Source organism: Hippocampus bargibanti, linkage group LG02, assembly GCF_051943395.1.
Source record: "Hippocampus bargibanti isolate YZ-2025 linkage group LG02, ASM5194339v1, whole genome shotgun sequence".
Taxonomy (NCBI): domain Eukaryota; kingdom Metazoa; phylum Chordata; class Actinopteri; order Syngnathiformes; family Syngnathidae; genus Hippocampus; species Hippocampus bargibanti.
In genome coordinates, this window is record NC_142735.1 from 17,489,502 (window position 1) to 17,512,500 (window position 22,999).

A 22,999-nucleotide genomic window follows, 5' to 3' on the forward strand; every position below is an offset into this window, starting at 1 on the left:
TAATTGCTCCTGGTTCACTGTAATACAAATATTTTATTTTTATTCATCTGTGTTTGCCTGCAATGTACAATGACAGGTAGAACGATTAAATGCTCACCCGTGACATGGCAAAAGTAAATTGTGGCGTCATCTAGTGCCATTCAGACGACATAATACTGTAGTATTAACAATAGTTTCGTGTTTAACATCACTGGCTCACAGTCCAGACTTGAATCCATTTGAGGTTAAGCTGTTCTGCCATTTTGAAATATGCAACTCTTAAGATCGCATCCAATAATAATGGTGGCTACATTTCTGCAGGTGTGAGTGTTTGCCAGGATACGTGGGCGATTTTTGCGAGCAAGATTACAACGACTGCCTGAAGAACAAATGTCAACATGGCGCTGAGTGTGTGGATGCTGTCAACGGTTACACGTGCGTGTGCAAGGAGGGCTTCAGGTAAGATGTGAGAGCTATACACACACACACACACACACACACACACACACACACACACACACACACACACACACACACACACACATACACACGCACGGAGGAGACACAGATGGCCATGGAGCCACTTGACGGCCTTTAAGCATGGATGTTTTCATACATATATTTACCCATGGGTATAAGCAGGTTTGTGAAAGTAGCTTCCACATTGCATCATCAGTCTAGGGTCCAAAAACAAATTTCATGTGAATTCTATGGTCGCCAAGCGGCACTCACCAGCCAGTGCTACATTAAATCATGGGTCATATAGTGAGATGAGATACGATGAAATTCACAGCAGCAAAGTTTTGAATGGAAGAGAAAAGGAAAAAGAATAAGTAGACAATCAAAACATAGGAGCTGCTGTAAAGGGAGCCACTCTTGCGTCTCCATCTTGAAGTGAAAACAACAAAAATCAAAATAGCAAATGTCAAAATATAATTTCCCAAACATCCCTTTCACAATGTCCTTGTCCTTCCAGTGGTTTGTTCTGCGAGAATCCCCCACCCATGATTTTGCTGCAAACCAGCCCGTGTGACCAAAGTGAGTGCCAAAATAGCGCCCAATGCCTGCTGGTGGCTGACGAACCCGTCTGCCGCTGTTTGCCCGGCTTCTATGGCAATAAATGCGATAAAATGGCCACGGTTCACTTCTTGGGGCGCGAGGCGTATGTGGAGCTCCTGAGGGCAAAGCTACGCCCCAATGTTCACATTTCATTCCAGGTATGCTTGCATTTTGTTAATGGGGTTAATTTCAATTATTTGTCATTGATGATTTGGTTATTTATTAGTAGTTGACGCACACACACTCACAAACTTTAGAGGACAATTTCCATGGTGGACTGTTCTGCACATCGAAAAGATGAATCCCAATTGAGGCGTATTTTCTTGCTGCCATTTTTGTCACAAGATCATTTTTGTCACAAGTCACAAGATCGTTGAGCGAAACTGACAGGAAGCATAAAAGTAGAACACTTATGTTTAACACCTGCGTGAACGTGTGCTTCCACCTTCCCGCCAGTAGCTTTTCACTTTCAATGCCAAAGCTGTTAAATCCGCCTCAAAAGTCCTCCACTGTAAGAGGAAATAGGGGAAGTGGGAGGTGCGGGGAACACATTGACACCTCTCCATAAATCACTCTACTTGTTCCCTTTTTAACACGTTCTGCCACTCTTTTTCTCATTATCATCCACCTTTGTTCATATTCTCCCCCCACCCCCTCTATCGGTTTCTGTCTCTCTCTCTCTCTCTCTCTCTCTCTCTCTCTCTCTCTCTCTCTCTCTCTCTCTCTCTCTCTCTCTCTCTCTCACTCACTCTCTCTCTCTCACCCGCCCGCCATCTCTCTCTATCTCTCTCTATCTATCTCTCTCCATCCATCAATCCATCCATCCACCCACCTACCTACCTGCCTACCTACCTACTTACCCACCGAAGAATGTTACCACTTTTACATCCAAACATGAATAAGAAGAATAAAAATAAATATACATGCAACATGCAGCTTACCTCTCAATGATTTCCGAAAGGGTTATCTGCCTAATAATTTCCACCTAAATTCTCTCGAGAGCATGTCAAAAGATTAGAGAAACACTTGTTATCTTCATGTGGGAGGTTTTCGGGGCTTTTCATTCTGCTAGGCAGCCGTGTAATTTGGAGTGTTTTATTCTATTGGTGCACACATCACCATTATTGACCCAAATTATCTCAGTGGCCATACATTATCGAGCGGTTTGTGTTGTCACACATGGCAGATTTTGTGCACTGCGCTAACAGAATAATTCATAAGATACAGGAATGATGTGTAAATGGTTTTATGTGTCTACCCCCTCAGGTGGCCACAGACAAAGACAATGGTATTTTGTTCTATAAGGAGGACCAGGACCCCTTGGCGGTGGAATTGTATCAAGGTCACATACGACTCATCTATGACATGGGAAGCTACCCTCCCATGACAGTGTACAGGTAGGGCACATATACACCCACACAAAAACATACACACGCGCACGCACGCGAGCACACACACACACACACACACACACACACACACACACACACACACACATACACACACACACACACTAGGAACTCCTTCCTAGATTGTCCATGTGAAGTTCAAAGTTCTTGTAAATTCGATCTACAATATACAGAATACTATTGTAGCAATCCTGACAAATTTAAATGAAATAAATACATTGGAATCATCAAAGATTATGTCAAGTGAGGCTTCATAGCCATTGACTTCCCCCCTCCCCCTTCTCCTCGGAACACTGAAAGAGTCAAACCACATCCAACTGGAACATGAATGATATTTTGTTTTCAAACTTTGGTATACTTACACATTCAAGCCATGAAAAAAACATGTTGGAGTGTATCCTTCTTTGTAGAGCTGCAATGAAAGGCGCTCCACAACACATAGCTTGAAAACTAAAGTCTCAAGAGCCTCTCAGCCGGTACATTCATGGCGGGCACATTGAAGGCGGGCTCATCCAAGGTGCTACTTATTCCCTTGAGTGTTAAAATAAGAACACCAAACTGTTTTGTGGCATCCGGGTAATATTAATGGTTGGGTGCTGGCATAGCAAGCTAACCAGCTAACTGCACACCATCATGGTACAAATGTAATCACTCATTAAAGAGTTCAGATTTAGAGTTCAATGTATTTTTAACATTTACCGTGAAGATTCATGCTCACATTTGATCTTAAATGAGGCAAAAATGCTGCTGTTATTTTCAGCATAGACCACTTTAAAATCGGACGTGAGATACTAAAGAGTCATGAGTCATAGAGTCAAGGTTAAACTATCTATTGGGTTTTGACTTTGTGGACTTTTTAGAAGCTGCTGAATCAGCCACGCACGCTAATCCACAGACTGATTCTTCCCAGTGCACATAAAGACTCATAGATCCGTATCGGAGTGCTTCCCTTTATAAATAAACACCAACTCACCAAAATTCCACTGTAATCCGAACGAGGCCCGATAGAAAGGCATCAAAATTCTTTGGAGGTGAGACTTCAAACGGTCCGCACAACAGACCTTATTCATGTGTGTTCGCCAGCCTTAAGCCTTTTGAATATTGTCCAAAAAGACACATTTATATTGTCATAGAATTTGACATGCCATAGTAATTTGCAGGGAGGGAGATGATAATCTAAAATAACACTTCTGTACTTACTAAATAGACTGGGACATAAACATTACCAAAAAAGGAGGGGGTGAGGGGCTGGGGGGCTAAACTGAAATAGTTTTGGAGAAGTCCAACCTATTTCAAGGGGGAAAGGAGGTGATGGACTAAAGATGAAAACATTCACATTTAGAGAATGTGTTTGGTTTTATTCTTTCCCGATGCCAAATTCGAGTTGACTATGTATTTTTTTCAGTGAATATCAAGCATAGATGATAAAATTAGCCAGAGGGATATCAACAATTGATTTTGAGTGCTACTAATCATGTAAACTTATTCCAAACAAAGACATGAAACCAAACACGGAATAAAAATCAAGTGAGCCGTCTTGTCATACTTTTATATAATCTGACACTTTTTGGAAACGAATAGAGGCTGTCAGGAATGTTTTGCTTCTCTTGCACAAACCACGATTGTACCTTAACCTCAGCAAAAATACCCGTTTCAAACTAAACCGTGTTGATCCTGAGCACATTTTTCACTCAATGCCTTTTCACCATATGCCTCATAAAACATTCAAATTGTTCCTTGTTGATGGTTTTACTGCTCGAACATGCTTGTGTGTGGCGTCTGCTTATCAAAACCAATACACGACTTTCACTGGAGCACTAACTTTTCCGACTTTGTAGAATCCGTGATGAACATTAATGTGTGCGTTGTTTTATGAAACATTTACTTTTATAGGCGTAAAAGTGCAGTCACCTTACATTAATGGGATAAGGATTTATTGCTCAAAGACATTGGTGTGTGCATTTTTTTTTGGCAGTACAACCTTAAATTATCCATCCAGTTCCCTTAAACTTATCCTTTGGAATGTCACAGCAGGGGGTTGGAGCCTACCCACCGCTGCGTTTGTGCAACATGCATAAAGGTATTAAATCATTTTGGTAAAATACAGTTCAACATTTTTGGCTATTGGCAAATTCATTGAAAAAAACAATAAACCAGATGTACAGTATTACTTCTTACTGGTGTTGGACCCCATAGACGTCGTTAATCGTTATGCAGCGAATGTAAAGGCCATTTCCACAGTTGGGTGCAGCAAAGTCCGAGCAATTAATGTTCTTCTTATGCACGTGTCTTCTGTACTGCTATGGTCATTTGGGTTTCAGGGTGAAACGGACCCAATCCCAGCTAATTTTGCGTGAGAAGCATTTTACACCCTTGAATTTCTTAGACATGCCCGACTAAAATATTCAAATTAAAATATTCATTGAGTCAGGTCCTCTTGTTTTATTCCACAAGATGTGACACTACAGGGATCACCGATGATATTTCAAACACAAAACTTCCAAATCTTCTCTTCAATATGGGCCAAGATGATCAGCCAACTAGGAGATCCTCAGTTACGTCCGTGCTCTCATCCAGTGCTAATGAAAGAAGTCAAATTCTTTCGTCTTCTGCTGCAGCTGGGCATATACATTCATCCCGATTTCTTCACCGACAGACCTACGGCATTATATGCATCTTTCTTCTCGGGGCACAACTCCTCCGCGACAGCACCCATACATTTCTTAACAAACTCTCCGTCCGTGAAAGGCTTACCGCTGCTTGCTATCAGTTTAGCAATCCGAAAGCTGGCCCGAATGGATGCCTTCTTCGGCTGACCTTGGCGTACACATGTATTCTGCTGAGATAGTAGTGCACTTTTCGCTTTGAGAGTTTGTTTACTCGTATTTGGCCTCGCAAGCTATCTTACTTGTCTTTGTGACGGGATTCATAGTACCGCCACCGCCTCTTGACAGATGAGACAAACAGCCGTTTCTTTGCATTGAACATAAAACTAATCGTTTGTCCACTGCAGGTTAAATACCCTGCATTCTGAATCAATTTTTATCTTACCTAACCTTTTCGCCATTATTCCGTTCACTCTTTGACAGGAAGGTTTACAAGAGAAAACGGGCCTGGGATGTACCACCGGACTCCCCCCCCACTTCCTCATACGTCACTTTCTTGTGTCGCGTCGCATTGTGACAGACTCCTTTAGCGTTCTATTGTGAGCAGGCGTGTTTGTATTGTTCAATAACAATTATAAACAACATACATTGATTACATTGATTAAAATAGGAACAGATAATGATCGAAAACCGACCTTTGGCTTGTAAAAGGATTTTTTATTTTTCTGGAGGCCAAATAGGAAAAAAATCTGATAGCGTCTTTGGTATGGTTCAGGGGGCCGGGCCAAATGTGCTGACGGGCCGAATACGGCCCACGGCTGTAGTTTGGTGACCACCGATGGATGGGCAAAATCTCGAGTCTATTACAGATTCAAGTGTGTGGAAGAGGTGGTCCAACAGGTGTGCGTGAGTGACGAAAACAGTTGATGAAGTGCTGGGATGACGGAGTGATGGAGCGCACCAAGGACGACCGGGGGAGTCAACCACAGACGGAGTCTTTAACATTATCCTTGTCGACCTCCATTAGCGGTCCACGCCTGCTCGGCCAAAAGGCATATGAGAGATACGAAAGGACACAGCGATTGACACTGGAAATGGACAGGCAAACAAAGCGGCTTCGCAATATAGTACTGGTATCCCTGACATCCCTATCCCTGAAAACATGTTTCACGCTGGATTTTAACGTGAGTGAGCCCACCCACCACGATAAAAGGCATGGCCAAGTGTGTTCTGATTGTCCCCAAAGTTATTTATGTACTTTAGATGACCGACAAAGTACACAATACACAACGAGATCTCCACTGACAATCACGACTTTCCGACACCAAACGAGATGTCTCTTGTCATACCAACTAGGGGAAATAAAGGCAGATATTTCTGTAATACGTCCCCATTTTGTGTACAGTATATACAAGACAATACATGTTGATTTCTATTGCGTTTTAACAACAGCTTAAGCTATAACAAAGCCCTTAACATGGGCCACTATATATACTTTATCCGGTCTCATCCGCCGCCCCAAGAATGGGCTTCCGTCCCAGGGAACGGTTCAAATCTGCAAATTTGTAATTGAATGCATTCCACAATATTTTGTTTGAATAATATATGAAAAATTTCAATGTTATATGATAAGCAACATTTTAAAATGTAAAAATGGATTAAGAAGAACAAAATTCAATTTTTTTTCACATTATAACCATCGGAAATGAATGTTAGCCAAGCAGCTGTGCCGTCTCGGCAACAACTAATTGAGGTTACCTCGGCAATGCCGGACTGGCTTGCATGTCTGCTCCATGTCACTGTAATCAGCTCGGGCTGCTCTTTCTCTCACACACGCTCACACGCGTGGACACACACACACACTCACAGACGTGTTTGTATAGGCAAACAAGCATTTGATTAAATCCAGATATTTATTCATACATAATCAAAAAATCCATTGTCAGAAAACAACAGGGTCTCCTCATGAGATTGAACAGTTTGTAAAGGGACCTAATCCAAATCTATATTTTGTGAGGCTGTTTTAAATAAAGTCAATTACTAATAATTGCATCTGGCCTACTTGTAATTCATTTATGATTTTAAGGAGGTAACCCCCGCCCCCTCCGCCCTTAAATTTTTGTGTGTATTCATGAAGTGTGCATGTTTCCTGCATTATTTTTACTAAATTATTGAACAAGCTGCTTTTACTTGACATACACAACAGATTGGAGGTGAATGGGGGAAGTGGTCTGAGGTATAAATCAACGCGTGGCAACCCATCTACGAGTACATTTGCATTGAACAAGTTAAGTTTGAGGGCGGCCCGGTAGCCGAGTGGTTAGCACACCGGCTTCACAGTGCAGAGGTCGCCGGTTCGCGTCCCGGTCCGGCCTCCCTGTGTGGAGTTTGCATGTTCTCCCCGGACCCGCGTGGGTTTTCTCCGGGTCCTCCGGTTTCCTCCCACACTCCAAAAACATGCATGGCAGGCAGATTGACCACTCCAAATTGTCCCTAGGTGTGAGTGTGAGAGTGACTGTTGTACGTCTTTGTGTGCCCTGCGATTGGCTGGCAACCAATTCAGGGTGTCCCCCGCCTCGTGCCCGAAGACAGCTGAGATAGGCTCCAGCAACCCCCGCGACCCTAATGAGGAATAAGCGGTACGGAAAATGAGATGAGATGAGAAGTTAAGTTTGAAAATTGTTTGTGCTCTTCTGCCACCTGGTGGAGCTTTGATTTGAAGCCTCTTCAGATGATTCAAAAGTAGCAACTGGCGAGCCATTCTGTGGAATTAGTTCTGCATTTGCGATTTTGAACAGTAGTAAATTGAATCATAAACATTATTATTTTAAAATGTTTTTTTCGTTTCTACTCAATGAAAAAAAATGCGATTGTAATTTACAATATGAAACGATTTCACTGTTGTTACCTCATTCACATTAATGTGACATTATTGTTTTGAAATACTCATGTAAAAACGATCTCACTTGTGTGTATTTTTCAAAATCAAATACAGTGATACCTTGGCTTACGAACTTAATTGGTTCCCAGAAAGTGTGTATCCCAAACATTAATTTCCCATTGGAAACCATTAAAATGAGAATAATCCGTTCCCAGGTCCCCATAAAACAGAATTTTCAACTATATAAGCCTTAAAACTACACACAATATACCTTATTTTATTTATAATAAACGTGTTATGTTATTGTAATTAAAGAAATAAAATGTACTATATAATAAAGTTTTTTATTTACCTTTGTGATGGTCACTGATGGCTTGATAGTTTTTTTGCAAGGAGCTCTGAGTTGTACATCTTAAAAGTTGTGATATTGCAACAGCAACAGATGCAGGCAGACACACTAGAAACTTCATTAATAGCTGGTTCCTTTGCTTGTATGTTCTTTTCAAATTGTACAGATGGCTTGTGCGGGTTATTGGTGGAGCCTGATTGATGGGATATTTTAACCTTGCAGTCTACAATCTGCCTTTGAACTATCGATAAAGTTGAAACGAGTCATAATTTCACTGTGTTTTTATCCATTTTCTCACCCTTTCACTTTTGGTTGTTTTTGTTTTTTTCAGTTTTTTTTTTTTTTTTGTTTCAAGCTCTGTCGTCTCCCTTTCGTGTGTGTGTGTGTGTGTGTGTGTGTGTGTGTGTGTGTGTGTGTGTGTGTGTGTGTGTGTGTGTGTGTGTGTGTGTGTGTGTTTCTGTTTTTGTAACCCGTCCCCCCCACTCACTGCTGCAGTGTGTCCTTCTGTGTGTCCCCTCTCTCCTCTACCACGGATCTTAACCAATCACGTGCGGCTTTAACCGAAGACTGGGGGCTGAGAATAGAGGGAAAAAAAGTGCCGGCCATTGCAGGAGCTCCAAGAACCGGCTCGTTCGCGAACAACACATCACTCATTGTGGCCCTCTGTGTCTCATCTCATTTTCCGTCCCGCTTATTCCTCATTAGGCTCGCGGGGGTTGCTGGAGCCTATCTCAGCTGTCTTCGGGCACGAGGCTGGGGACACCCTGAATTGGTTGCCAGCCAATCGCAGAGCACAGAAAGACGTACAACAGTCACTCTCACACTCACACCTATGGACAATTTGGAGTGGTCAATCGGCCTGCCATGCATGTTTTTGGAGTGGGGGAGGAAACCGGAGGACCCGGAGAAAACCCACGCGGGTCCGGGGAGAGCATGCAAACTCCACACAGGGAGGCCGGACCGGGACGCGAACCGGTGACCTCTGCACTGTGAAGCCGGTGTGCTAACCACTCGACTACCGGGCCGCCCCGGCCCTCTGTGTGTTTCCCGAAAAATAGTTTGTATGCAAAGATTATATTCTCGCAAATTTAACATTCGTAAGGTGAAAGTTTCGTTAGCTGAAGCGTTCGTAAACCGAGGTATCACTGTATAGCCCTTGAGCACAAGTATGCCCAAACATTTCCAAACCAAATTATGAGGACACAATTCAGATTATTTTTAAATGCTTTTATAGACGGCAATTGCATAGGAAAAATGATGACATCAATTCTCTTTGGAAAAAGAAAAGTCGAGAGAGAGCAAAAACCGAAGACAAGAGTGAGGTCCTGAAGGCTATCACTGTGCCTTAATGGTACTGTTATTAAATTACATGGCGGCTAATAGAAACCACAAAAGTGTCTGCTTTGGCTTTCGGCAAACTAGCAAAACGGCGCATTAAGTTGATGTAAAAAGTTTTTTTTTCCTTTCTCCAAAGGAGGAAGTCATCTGTCATTGATGTAACGTATGAATGTCTCCATAATCCAAGTAACACCTTGAACCAATTATCTGCACTTTATATATGAGAATAAAATTGGGAAAATGGGTTTAAACCTGTGTTTGCATTGCGGTTAACGTGGTCTAAGATGGAGATGTGTACATGGGTGTACTGGGAAAGGGGAGAAGAAAAAAAAATCAAGAATGACACCATCGGTGTCAGAACTATTTTTGCCTGACTTTGTAGTTTTATTAACTTTTAACTGACGACAAGTATGCACTTTCTACGGGTGCTTTCACGTCACACCCTTTTTGTCTTCCACTTTGTTTGTTGGGTTTGAAGTAATCCAACGCCAATTTGGACCAAATCAACCCAAGAGGTAGGTAGCTAACCAAGGGACACCCTGGACGGGTCGCCAGGCAATTGTGGGACACACACATAGGACACATCACATTTTTTGTCCATCTTGTTTTTTTTGTATTTTTATTTTTCAGCGTAAAACCAAGGCCCTGGTAGAGTTTATACCCACCCGTCATTTTCTTTCAACACACTCCCACCCCTTGTCTTCCTCTCAGCTGTGCCAAACCACTGTCTCTCTGGCTGGCTGTCACCACTCCAGCTAAAACCACTTAGTGAGGGAACCTCAACTTTTAACACAGACAGGGTGCAAAAGGTCATTGACTTTGCTTCATACATTGCCGCGTGCCTGGCAAAATTCTTAACTGACATTTTGAAATTTGACTAAAAGCTGTCTAAATTTAACTTTAAGTTACGACTAAGCTTTACAAATTATGCTTTGTCAGATTTAGTAGACATAAAGGTCTAAACAACCTTTTAAATGCCAGGTTTGCGTGGGAAAAAAATAGGTTCAACATAGATACTTAAAAAAATCTTGACCTAAAATGTGTACAAAACAAAAGAAAAAGCTCTGAAACAGGATGTCAAAACAAACAACTGACATCATGTGCTTGTGTTGAAAATTCTTCTTCTTCTTTTCCTTTTGGCTTTTCCCTTCAAGGGGTCGCCACAGCAAATCAGTGTCCTCCATCTTTAGATGTTTGATCCGCATGTTTGTTTTGGTCAAGCTTTTACGTCGGATGCCCTTCCTGACACAACCCTCTGTGTTTATCCGGGCTTGGGACCGGCACAAGAAGACATATGTCCCTTTGTGGCTACAGAACAAGCAACTCACTCAGTAAAATTAATCTGACACATATCTATTAGCTATATAGCTATCTAGCTTACATGGCTATCTGGCTAGCTATCTATTAGATATGTATTTTTTCACTCTCGAGGTTTCTATCTATTTGAGTTACTTACGGGTTGAGTGAACGCTGGCGCGTGTGGCCGCCGCTGCTCACCCACAGATAAACATATTTAGACTATAAAGTGACCTTGAGTGTTTCGAAAGGCGCTTATAAATGAAATGTATTATTATTATTATTATTATTATTATTATTATTATTATTATGGTAAATGTACCCACCTATCATTTGGGAATTTCTCCAATGTGAGATGAATAAAGAATATCTCATCTCAAACCTTCAAACCTAAAATAAATGTTGGAGTAGGATATTCCGAACATTTTTCTTTCTTGTACCAGCATGAAGTTTATGTACGATCACTAACTCCTCTATTGAACTGTTCATAATTCCCCAAGGTCCCATTTCCACCACAATGACTGTTCTTCACTTTTACGACTCCCCTCTTGTTTTGTACTGTACTAGTCACATTGATAGACGTTTTTTAAATACAATTTCCAGTAATTCGGCTTCTCCCACTTTTATTAGAAGGCGGAAGAGTGAAAAATGCTCAAGTTTGTGGGATGAAGAGTTGGATGGGCGCACAGCAGCGAAACAGGCCAAATATTTACCATAAAATGTTGGTTTGGCGCAATCATGTGGCAAGATGCTAAGCAGCTTTGCAGAATGTTCATCATACTGTAGCTTTGTCTATTTTGAAAAAAAAGGTCTTTGCCGCAATTGGGAATATTTTGGCATTGGCATTAACAGTGTCTAAAACTCATGACAAAACGTTACCGGCCATAAAGTTGCCTGCCCCATTTTTCACAACTTAAAACACAATAAGACGACTAATCACAAAAAAAACCATTGATGCAAAGTATTAAGGATTGTTTTTAATAAGGATGTACCTACCACAAATGGTCCCTTGCTTAATTTATCGTAAATACCCCTTGCTGATGATTTTGCTCCAGTTTCTCGTTTGTCCATACACTGTTCGTCATTTTGCACAATTCAATGTTTGTGTTGCATCATCTGCTACAACCCACGTGAACTCCTCTTTCCACGATGCTTTTAATGTACGTTCAATTTCTAAGCGCCTTTCAAAACTCTCAAGTACACTTTACAGTCACAGGATAATGTACGTTTATGTTTTGTAGTGTCATAAATGTTGATAGCTTCTTTTGAATATTTCTTCTGGGGCTGTGGTTCTGTGCGTCTACTTTGGAAAATGATATGCAAATGCACGACCTTATAATGCTTAGGAAAGACGGAAGCGGAAGCAGGCTTCTGATCGGCTGCCGTGCCGAGTATGCAAATTGCCAAACGAACTGAAATTCAGACATTCCGAACCCAATGAAGATTTCGAAATCGGAATAATTTATTCTGATTTTGAAATATTTGTTCAAACATTTGCTTTATTAAATAAAGCAAACGTTTGATAAAAAAAATACTTTTTTTTTTTTTTTTTTTTTTCTTGCTGTTGTTGCGCACCCAGGCTGAGACATTTTGTAAGTTGTACGCCCGATGGAAAAGTTGGACGCCCCGGGCATCCGGGCATCCGCTATTTCAAACACTGGCATTAATTACCCTTTGTGGAGAATGACAGTACTACTTGGCTTCGCTATACCCACTTCACATCCAGGGCTTTGGTTTTGATTTTGTCAGTCTTTTCTGGCTTCTTTTTTATTTGTTTTTTTCACTTGGTCACAAAAAACCAAATGACCAACCTGAAAATGTTAGCATTTGTGTCTGTCAATTTCCTCATTTCAGGTGAAGAATTTGGTAATTTGAGCTAACTGGAACCAAACTGAAGCCGCTTCCTCTGTCTTTTATGCCCATGCAACAGTGTTGAGTCTGTCAACGACGGCCTATTCCACACCGTGGAGCTGTTGATTCAGAACCATTCACTCAGCCTGGTGGTGGACAATGGCGCCCCCAAGAGCCTGGGCAAACTAGCGCGCCAACCAAATGTCGACCACAACACGCAGCTTTACATCGGAGGTATTGACACACGCACGCACACACACACGTCAAAAGCCATTTTCATATCTGTTTGCAGTCGTGCCAAGATGTGCAGTGAGCCACAACAAACATACACTTCTGATGGAGTAGCGAGGCATCCTCAAAAAGCTTCCAGTGATGTTTTTGCTTCTTCTCTGTTTCGCCACGCCGTGTCTTCTCTTGTCAAGGCGTGCCGTACCATGTGCTGGCCACGGGCTTTCGGACAAGTCCAGAACGCTCACCTCAGTTCTTCAACGGCTGCATCCACAATGTCCAAATTAACGGGGAAGCGCAGGACCTTAGCTATCGAGCTGCAGGAGGGCGACCGGTGGAGGGCAAGGTATCATTATAATTATTACGGACATTATGTAACAGTTTGTTGTTCATTCATACCAGTCTCATTTTTAAGTAACACCACATTCTACTGTTTTCATATTAATTGTGAGAAAAGAATGGAGTGGCCATAAAAAGTCTAATCACCGCTGTTCAAATGAATTTGATGAGCAGTCTTGTGGTTACAGCAAACACACCTTTATAAGTGATTGTAACATTTTTTACATTATTTTCACCTGACCACAACACATTTTTCCTTCTGCACTTGAAAGATTACTGTTAGGGTTTGGTGAGAACTGGGCAAGTAAATTAACGTGTCAAGAGAGATAATAATAATAATAATAATAATAATAATAATAATATTATTATTATTATTATTATTATTATTATTATTATTATTATTATTATTATTATACATTTCATTTATAAGCGCCTTTCGAAACTCTCAAGGACACTTTCCAGTCACAGGATTTTTTTTTGTGCGGGTGAGCAGCGGCAGCCATTCGCGCCAGCGTTCACTCTATCCGGAAGTAACACAGCAGCAAAGTTATGAAAGGAAGAAGAAAGGAAAGAAAGAAGGAGAAAAACAAAATACAGGAGCTGCTGGAAAGGCAGCCACTTTCGCGGCGCCATCTTGTAGTCAAAAACACAAAAACTAAATAAATAACAAATAATATGACAACACAAAGACACAGAGTCATTCATTCTTCAGCACTTGCTCTACCCTCTTTGTGACATGGAGCAGTTCTAGATGAAAGAGGAGAGAACCAAAGCATCCTTTTTAGCAGTGGATCAGGGACGTCATGGTGGAATGTGCACGTCTACTACAGGCTAAATGTTGAAAGCAAACACGAAGCTGGAGCATCCATGTCATTTTTGCCTTAAAAAGTTACTCTAGAAAGTCAAACACATGGCATAAAAAGCCAACTAAAACATCAGAACTTGGTTTTGATTTAATTATATTGTTTTTAACTCATTCACTGCCAGACATGTGCAAATATGTGACCACTCCAGTGCCAGGGTTTTTGTCATGTCACTTAATTACCAGGACCCATAGAATACATTCAGAATACTACATCAACATTCAATACAGCGTTAGAAACTTTATACTCTTTTTTTTCATCAAAAGAAAAGAGTTAATTCCTAAATTATATGGGTCTGGAATTATACGAGCTTGAGATGAGGGCGGCTGTCCAAAATACAATGCAATACATACATATTTGTTTACATAGCGCTTTGACAACAGCTGAACCATGAACAAAGCGCTACAATGGAAAAAGAAAAATGCTGCCCCCTTTTGGAAAAGACAAAAAACATTGCCAGAGGCCATGCACAGAGCTTGATCGTCATCATCCAAGAATGAAAAAACAAAACCTGAACAAATTCAGGACGACGTCTTATTTTCAATTACCAAATAAATTCGTGAATGAGTTAAATAATGGCTCTGTCATGTAAATAAACACTGACAGTATACCTTCTTTTCTTGCTCACAGGGTGATGGCGTCCTTGTGGGTTGTCACTCATGCAGCGTGTGCGCGCAGGGAACCTGCAGAGAGGGCGGCGAAATGGGCGTCACCTGTCAGTGCCCGGCTGGACGCAGCGGGACATTGTGCGAACAGGCTACGTTGCCAAATCCTTGTCAAGGCAGCAGGTGGGCACAAAACAATGTGCGACCCACCCCTCCATCTATATTCGGCGTCTCTTTCAAATATTTAACATGCAACTATCAAAACTAAATGTAGGTTGGCCATGTTTCATTTGCATATTTCTCTAAGACGAAATTCAAACCCAGAATCACCACTGTGGGACGAACCATGCCACGGATGTGTTTTCAAGTGAAGTTTGCCTTTTGATGAACACGCCGCTCTTTCGGCGGCGTCAGCATGGACCTTGAAATTTGTCAACCACACATTTAGTTCCAACATTCTTTTGGTTTATAAGATGGCTGCAGACTCTTTTTATTCGAGGAGGGGGAGTTCTGCAGTTTGACTCATCATTTAATTAGTTGTTCCCAAGTGTGCAGTCGATCAGTCTTTTATCTTCCTCTCGTCTCTCCTTTTCCAATTGTATCTCCTCAGATGTGTTCACGGCTTATGTGTGCCCAAGGGCTCATCCTACAGCTGCAAATGCAGCGAGGGCTACCAGGGCCAGTTCTGCGAACGGCAGCAAGTGCCCATGGCCTGCAGGGGGCAGCGCTGTGGGCACGGCGAGTGCAGAGTGTCCGAGGGCGGGGAGCCCGTGTGTAATTGTCTCCCTGGCTACGCTGGACCCACATGTGACACCGGTAAGCCTCAACGCATCCAAATGGTGTCAGACGGCAACCATTTGACAGTAGGATTGATTCTTCTGTCCGGTATTTTGTCAATTCGTTTGTTTATTGTTTTTTTTGTCTGTCGAATGAGGGTCTTTGTGTTTAAAATGTTGAATATTTTCTTTGATTTCAACATCTTTGTACTGCTTGATGTGTTGTGCGTTGAATAATAAAATCCACATTAAATTTTGACATTTTCAATATCCAGCAGTTAAGTGGCGCAAAACATTTTTTCCCACCCATCCTGGTCATTTTTTCTGAAGTAACAGTGCTGCGTGTGTGAAAAGATTAATATCATCACTTCTTTTTATCTAGCTATCCAGCTATCTATCTATCTGGCTACCTAGCTAGCGATCTATTTGCTATCTATTAGTAGGGATGTGACAAAATGTTTCAATAATAATTCATCACACATTTTCTAATACCATATTAAAGTGCATTTAAATAGTTTTCAAATGATATATAGATTATTGTTCTATGACAAAGCATAAGGAAATAATGGAATATTTAATTTTTGAAATATGAGGGGATTTTCTGCCTGTAATTACAGAGTCAAAACAATGAAAATCTGTGACCGAGTTCTTTATTACCGTTTAGACTATCGATGAGAAGGTTTCTTCAGCCGTCATCTGTACAAAAGTGAAGGTTTCGGACGTTTCGCCTCCTATCCAAGAGGCTTCGTCAGCGAACTAAAGTCTTTAGTTCGCTGACGAAGCCTCTGCATAACTTGGAAAATCCCACGAAAAACGATTTACGTGCTTCACAAAAATGCAATGATATACGACTGCGAGTACAGAGCGCGCTCGGTTCACTGGACAGAAACAATCGCGGACAATTCTGGATGAGTTAAGGGAGGTAAAAAAGCTCATATTTAGATTGTTTTATAGCAGGGGTGTCAAAGTCATTTTTTTGCCGCGGGCCAGATTGTAGTTATGGTTTCCTCTCGAGGGCCGTTATGAATTTGGGGAACCCATTAGAATGTTTAAATCCCTTCAAATAGTACATATAGAGCACACAGCAAATTAATGAATAACTCGTTTTCAAATCTGAAGTCAAGAATAATGACTTTTATTGTGGTTGACATCCAAAAATATGAAATTTTGGCTCAGATTTTAGCAATCATGATGGAGTTTAACAAGTTTGATTTGCTTTCGCGGGCCGAAAAAAAAGATATGCTTCGAATATCTTGTTTTTTTTATCCTTTCACCCTCATCCCCTTTAAAATGGCTGACGTGGACTGCAAATTTCCCCATTGGACGATGAAAGGTTTTCTGATTTTCTGATTAATACACTGTGATCTTCACACAAAAGGAGAAAGAAGGTGAATTTTAAACAGATTTACTATGAATGAAGAATTAGTTATAAAGGCGTTTAAAAGCAAAACAAAAGAAATAAACTGTTGCTTTTTAAATTCCTGACAGTGATTTTTAATGCTGAAGCCTTTTTTACCTGAACGTAAAACTTCTGGCTGACTTCCCTTCTGTTCGCAACTTAACCATTTGTCTGTAGCATGACAGCGACACGCTGCTTCACCATATTAACTTTGACATTGAATTGACTAAATTTAGATCAAATTGAAGTTTGGTTAGTGTTCCCACCACATTCGTCATACGTGTCCTCAATGTCCTTTACTCCAGACTTGACGTGTCAAGGTGAGATAGTGCGAGAGCAGTTGAAGCGCCACCAAGCCATGCGGACGTGCACGTCCACCAGCAAGATCCCGCGCATGGACTGCCCTCGATCGTGCCAGACGGCGGCACCTCCCGGCATCTGCTGCGGTGTCAGCAAGACTCGCCGGAGGAAGGTGGTGTTCCGCTGCACCGACGGCACCTCGTACTCTGAGGAGATGGAGACGGCCTTGGAGTGCGGCTGCGCCAGATGCCCGTTGTAATGGCGTCCCGTTCCGCCCCCGCAACCCTCCCCCGCACCCGTCTTGTGAATTTGGCACCGCCATTAACACAATATGCATTTTGTTTACACATCCCGTTCGACGGCCGCCAGTTTGCTGCAGGAGAAACCACAATGGGGACACCGTGTGTACATGTGTGTTTTAGAGTGGCGCTTGCCTGTGTGTGCGTGCGTGTGAGTGTGTGTTCGCGTGCAGAGAGAAATATATTGTAAGATACAAGTGAGGAAGAAAAAAAAGCATAGAACTTATTTTTATTATGAATTTTCTTCTAAAAGCTGATGAGGACTGAATAGTTGTTTTTTTAATATGCTGATTATACTCCGTGTTACTTAGGATATTATTTTGTACTTTGTAAGGACAAAAAACTACATTTCGGAATAGAGTAACATTCCTGTCAAAAAAGTATAAGAAATTATATATATATATATATGTATGTATAAATCTATATAGAATGTATACCCTAATCCAATTAATTGTGTATTTTGTGTATTTGCATGATCTTTGGACTCTTTGTTGTGGAAAATGAAAGTTAGCTCACTCCTTTTTGACCTAAGAAGGGAACCGTATGTGCCTAGCTTGAAAAACAAGAACATGGATATCAAGGTCAACTTTCGACACTATATTTCTGAGAGCTATATTTTTTTTCAAGCAATGTCCATCTAGACCTCCATTGCTTGTACACAAAACAATATAAGGCAGGGGTGGAAACCCAGAATGCGAAATTACCCCAACTCACCGCCCAACATTCACATACACAGACCGAACCTCTGGATCTAGGTCCGTAAATCAAAAATCTTTTGTCTTCACACACCTTTCCCTGTTACGTGCCTTTTTTTCATGCAACTTCTTCAGGCCTCTGATTGGCTGGAACCAAAGCCATTCGACTCAGGGTTTAGAGTGGAGCTCTACATTTTCAACAGGGAACTCACATGCCCATATTTAATATTTTACCACACTTTAAAAAATCAAAGAAAACCCAAGTGGGCATGGGGAGAAAGAGCAAACCCTACACAGGAAAGCTGTAACAAGAATCAAATGATTTATACAACCTACTAACCAGCAATCCATTTTCAGTCAAGATGCAACTTGCTGAAGCAAGTGATAAGTCATTATACACAAACTGTCGAATAAGAAGAAATATCCCCAAAGCATATTTTGCTAAGATTCTCAACTTTTTTTTTAAATCAATGTAAGTGCGTTTCCTGAAATGTTTGTCTTGGTCGCATCTCTGGGACTTGTTTTATTTACTTTTGAGTTAGTAACGAAAGGGGAGAGCAGCAAACAACTTTCAATGTCTGTTCTATAGAGTGAGCACGAACGTTAGCACCGGTGCTAACGCTAACATCAGTGACGTGCAGTCAGGGGAGGCAGGTGAGGCACGGCCTCACCTGTCATCATGGAAAATACATTAAACAGCTATATTTATTTAGTGATTTCTACTTTAAAGTTCTTTTCCATTTAACTTCACCGTTGAATTGTTTTTTCAAAATTGCTGAATTTTTACATTTACCATTCAAATACTGAGTAGAGACGAGTGGGGAGGCACCAGCCGGCTGAGCCTCACCATGGATTGCGCAATCACTATGCTAACTGTGCTGGCTTGCTCTGCAGTGAGACCGCATTGCTCTCCCTCTGCATATTGCTATTAAAGTGTTCAAACACTTTTGGTATATGAACTAAATTTCTACAGTTTAGCTGGTGTATATTATGTAGAGTCACTTTACATTGTAAAATTGTTTATTTTATTTTTAATCAAAACTGTGTGCATTGGTGAGGCACACAGTTCTCCTGCCTCATGACAGGAGGCGCTGGTGATTACAGATTTTTCTTGCGCCTCCTTGGCTGCAGAATAATAGAATTAGTGAGAGCAAGCTACAGTAAACAGTTAGCAAGTGCAACCATCCAGTCATTTTTTCGTGTTGCTTGGCCTTATTTTCAGAATGGACGATTACATATCTAAATTGTTTCACTTTCAGTTATTGATGCCTTTCTTCAGAAGGAGCGGCACATGGATTTCATTTATAAGCTACTCGTCACGACGAGGCACGACGTCAGTGCCTCACCAGCCATGAACCTCACCGTACGTCACTGGCTAACATGACATTTCAAGCTTACCGGGCTGGTCCACTGAGCATATGACAGACCACATGGGGAAAAAAACAGGTGATCTGGGGTCACCATTGCAAACGACAGAGATCCTCTTCTCCTGAGCCAGTTTGTCAAATATTCATGCTGCTTTCAATGCGTAGTTATTTTAAGGTCCCTCGTTACACGGGCTGCTTTTTGTGCCAAATTTGGCTGGATGTGTTTTGGAATACAAAAAAAGAGTTGTTTTCATCTGCAGCACCACAGAAAAAGCCGCCAATTTTACAACACTAAACACTACTGTATTCTACTTCACTTTACACATTTGCAAATGTGTCCATTGTCAGTATTACCTCCAATTTAACTCATTTTTCTGATGCCACGGCTCACTTCTTTGTGTGACAATTCACATACGTCGTTTTCACTCAGAACCTCTGTACAACCTCTTCACCCCTTTGAAGGTTTCTTAGCTCATCAATGTGAAGACAGAAGACAAAATATTTTCAATCCAAACACTTCAATGTTCTCCAGGTTGAAAACACAAAAGTGATTGATGATGCAGATGTTGAATGTTAAGAATTAAACTACCATTGAAACTTCATCGGTCTGATTTCCTTAACGTCCGTGATTGCATCACCGCCGCCATTTTTGTTGTTTTGTATTTGTAAAGCTTACAGGACATCATAATATATGAGTAAAACACTACAACTACTGTATTACTCGCCTATCAGCTTTGGCACCACCCTGTGGCACATTCGTTAATAGCATAAAGACCCAATTTTCAACAATTGTCACACAATTTGATAAATACTACAGGTATTTCTATTTCTGATGGTATTTTATTTATTATAGTAACTATGTTTGTCTGTGACAGTAAAGTGTCCTTGAGAGCTTTGAAAGGCGCTGAAAATGTAATGTATTATTATTATGAATAAAATCAATAAAAATAAAATTATAAACCTTAAACATACTCATACAAACATTAAACATAATTATATAAACCTTAAAGGAGAAGGTCTGTGTAAGCTCTCAGTCGTACAGGAGTGGTCCATCGATGAAGCAAGTGATACCACGAGCCTTGCTTTTTTTTTTGGTATGTGTTTTCTTTTGTAACTTTGAATTGTTGTGCGTCGTGTGGAATGGATATGGATTATTTTTCACAGTTTTTGGCCACCACATTCATCAAGAAGGAGACTCTGTTGAACGGTTGCTGCTTCTCGACAGCACAAACATGCTAGCACTGTTGTTGATTGGGGAGGAATGTTGTTGCCATTTGACTGTCATCGCTGGACAGCTCTGGGGAGATTGTGCTTTTGTGCTGTTGAACAGTCTGGCTGGATGGATGCAAGGCTTGAGTAGCCCGCGATGAGAAGAAAGGAGCATCAGCGCAAAGCTGTGGAACTGTCGCAGCTTAGAATTGAAGCGGATTTACATGGGACAGGAGATGTGAAATTAAAGGGGAGTAAAAGAAGCGATTTTCATAAAACAGCTAAATCCTTCATTAAACCGATATGGTGGTGTGAGGTTCAATTTGGATCTTTCATACAACAGCCTGCTTAGGCAGCATAGGATTAGCAATGATGATGAGGGGATACCGGAGGAAGTGGGGCAATCAGGCCAGTCGTTAGTCAGGACAATAGGAACAGTCAGTGGAGCCGCAGGGAGTAGTCCTCTGCTCCCCCCAATCTGAGAGCAGGGACCTACCATAGCAATGTCGGGCACCGCCATGTCTGGAGAGCAGGGGTATATATATATAGGGCCGATACTACCAGTAAGACTTTAGTTTGCTGACGAAGTTTCTTGGATAAGAAGCGAAACGTCCGACACCTACAAAGAAGTACAGATGCCGGCTGAAGAAACCTTTTCATCGATGGACCACTCCTGTAAGACTGAGAGCTTACACAGACCAATGGGATATGTTGTAATCATATTTAATAGCATACATTAACTATGTGCACATATGCTCCACTCCAGACTAATGTCTTGCCTAAAAACAACCAAATCTCCAGCAAATTGATAGACTGAACAAAAAAAAACATTAAACATGTGGTCAAATTTAATTTGCAATCTACTGCTGATGTTACAAGATATGAAAAACCAGGTACCATGAAGAAAACAAATTGGAGCTAAATGAGAACAATTAATGTTCTGTTACAATGTCCCAACTTATACTTGAGAAAAAAAATTGACTGGAACTAGATTGCCACAACAGCGACCACAATCATGGCGGAAGCCAGTAGAGCGCCCAGCACGATGCCAACTGGTTTCACATGTCCTGAAGTAGAAAAACACATAAAAACACATGAGATATCCCACAGCGGCCTCCCACTTACACCTTGTTCCAGCATTTTCATTTCATTGAAACGACAAAGATAGGATGTTATGATTCATGGGAGGTGAAAAACAAAGTCAAGACAACTGAAATAATTGGGATGGCCTTTTATTTTATGTTTCTAAATGCATGGCCAACATATTAAATTGGAACTCTGAATCAGCAAATGCTCCAAATCAGTTGACTCTGATATGGAACATTCGGCTGTTCATCTTTAAAACCCGTCTTCAAACTCAATTGTACTCTTTGGCATTGGACTCAGCATGATTCCGACTTGATCTCCCTGGTGCTTTCTACTATCTTTGTAACTGCTTTATTTCCTGTATATGATAGCTGTCCATGTTAAGCGCTTTGTTACAGCTTCAGTTGTTGTTGTTGTTAAAGCGCAATATAAAATCAATATGTATTGTATTTTATTGCAAAAAAAAAGATTGACCTATGTTTTATTTTACTCTTTCATAAGTTTGCTGCTGTAAGTTGGAAATTTCTCGATTGTGATACCAATGAAGGCTTCTTTATTGTATCTTATGTTATCTTATCTAGACATTTTATAAGCAATTTGACTTTCTCAAAAATTGTGAATGTTTATCTGTTCAATTACTGTTCTGTAAGTTCAACATCAAAATTCACTAGAGGCATTGAGGTGATGAAATTTCCAAATTGCATTGCATTTTAAGTTCATACGAAAATTTACTCCAAAACTAAAGTTCCTAAATTTTTCATTTGGAAATTGAGTTGTTGTGTTTCGGAACACTCCATAGAGACTCTACACCACAGGTGTCAAAGTCAAGGCCCGGGGGCCAAATCCGGCCCGCCACATAATTTTTTTTGGCCCGCGAAAACAAATCAAATTCCATGATGCTTGCTAAAATCCACCTAAATTTCATATTTTTGGATGTAAACCATAACAACAGTCATTATTCTTGACTTCAGATTTGAAAACTAGTTATTCATTAATTTGTTATGCGCTCTATATGTAATATGTGGAGCGGATTAAACATTCTAATGACTTCCCCAAATTCATAAC

The 22,999-nt window shown here is 41.0% G+C and overlaps 2 protein-coding genes across 3 annotated transcripts in view; one reads left to right on the forward strand and one right to left on the reverse strand.

Annotated features, from left to right (window-relative positions):
• Positions 1 to 20,241, forward strand: part of slit3 (slit homolog 3 (Drosophila)) — a 255,779-nt gene extending 235,538 nt beyond the window's left edge. For both annotated transcript variants that reach the window (XM_088989699.1, XM_088989700.1), the window contains exons 31-38: positions 301 to 438; positions 956 to 1,196; positions 2,305 to 2,435; positions 12,848 to 13,002; positions 13,191 to 13,342; positions 14,829 to 14,986; positions 15,414 to 15,619; positions 17,284 to 20,241. In XM_088989699.1, the coding sequence (XP_088845825.1) occupies positions 301 to 438; positions 956 to 1,196; positions 2,305 to 2,435; positions 12,848 to 13,002; positions 13,191 to 13,342; positions 14,829 to 14,986; positions 15,414 to 15,619; positions 17,284 to 17,537 (1,435 nt within the window). In that variant the 3' untranslated portion in view covers positions 17,538 to 20,241. The remainder of the gene's footprint in view (positions 1 to 300; positions 439 to 955; positions 1,197 to 2,304; positions 2,436 to 12,847; positions 13,003 to 13,190; positions 13,343 to 14,828; positions 14,987 to 15,413; positions 15,620 to 17,283) is intronic.
• A 1,292-nt stretch (positions 20,242 to 21,533) lies between these two features.
• Positions 21,534 to 22,999, reverse strand: part of LOC148901737 (uncharacterized) — a 6,547-nt gene continuing 5,081 nt past the window's right edge. Inside the window, exon 5 of the mRNA XM_088989714.1 lies at positions 21,534 to 21,915. Coding sequence (XP_088845840.1) covers positions 21,836 to 21,915 — 80 coding nt within the window. The 3' untranslated portion in view covers positions 21,534 to 21,835. The remainder of the gene's footprint in view (positions 21,916 to 22,999) is intronic.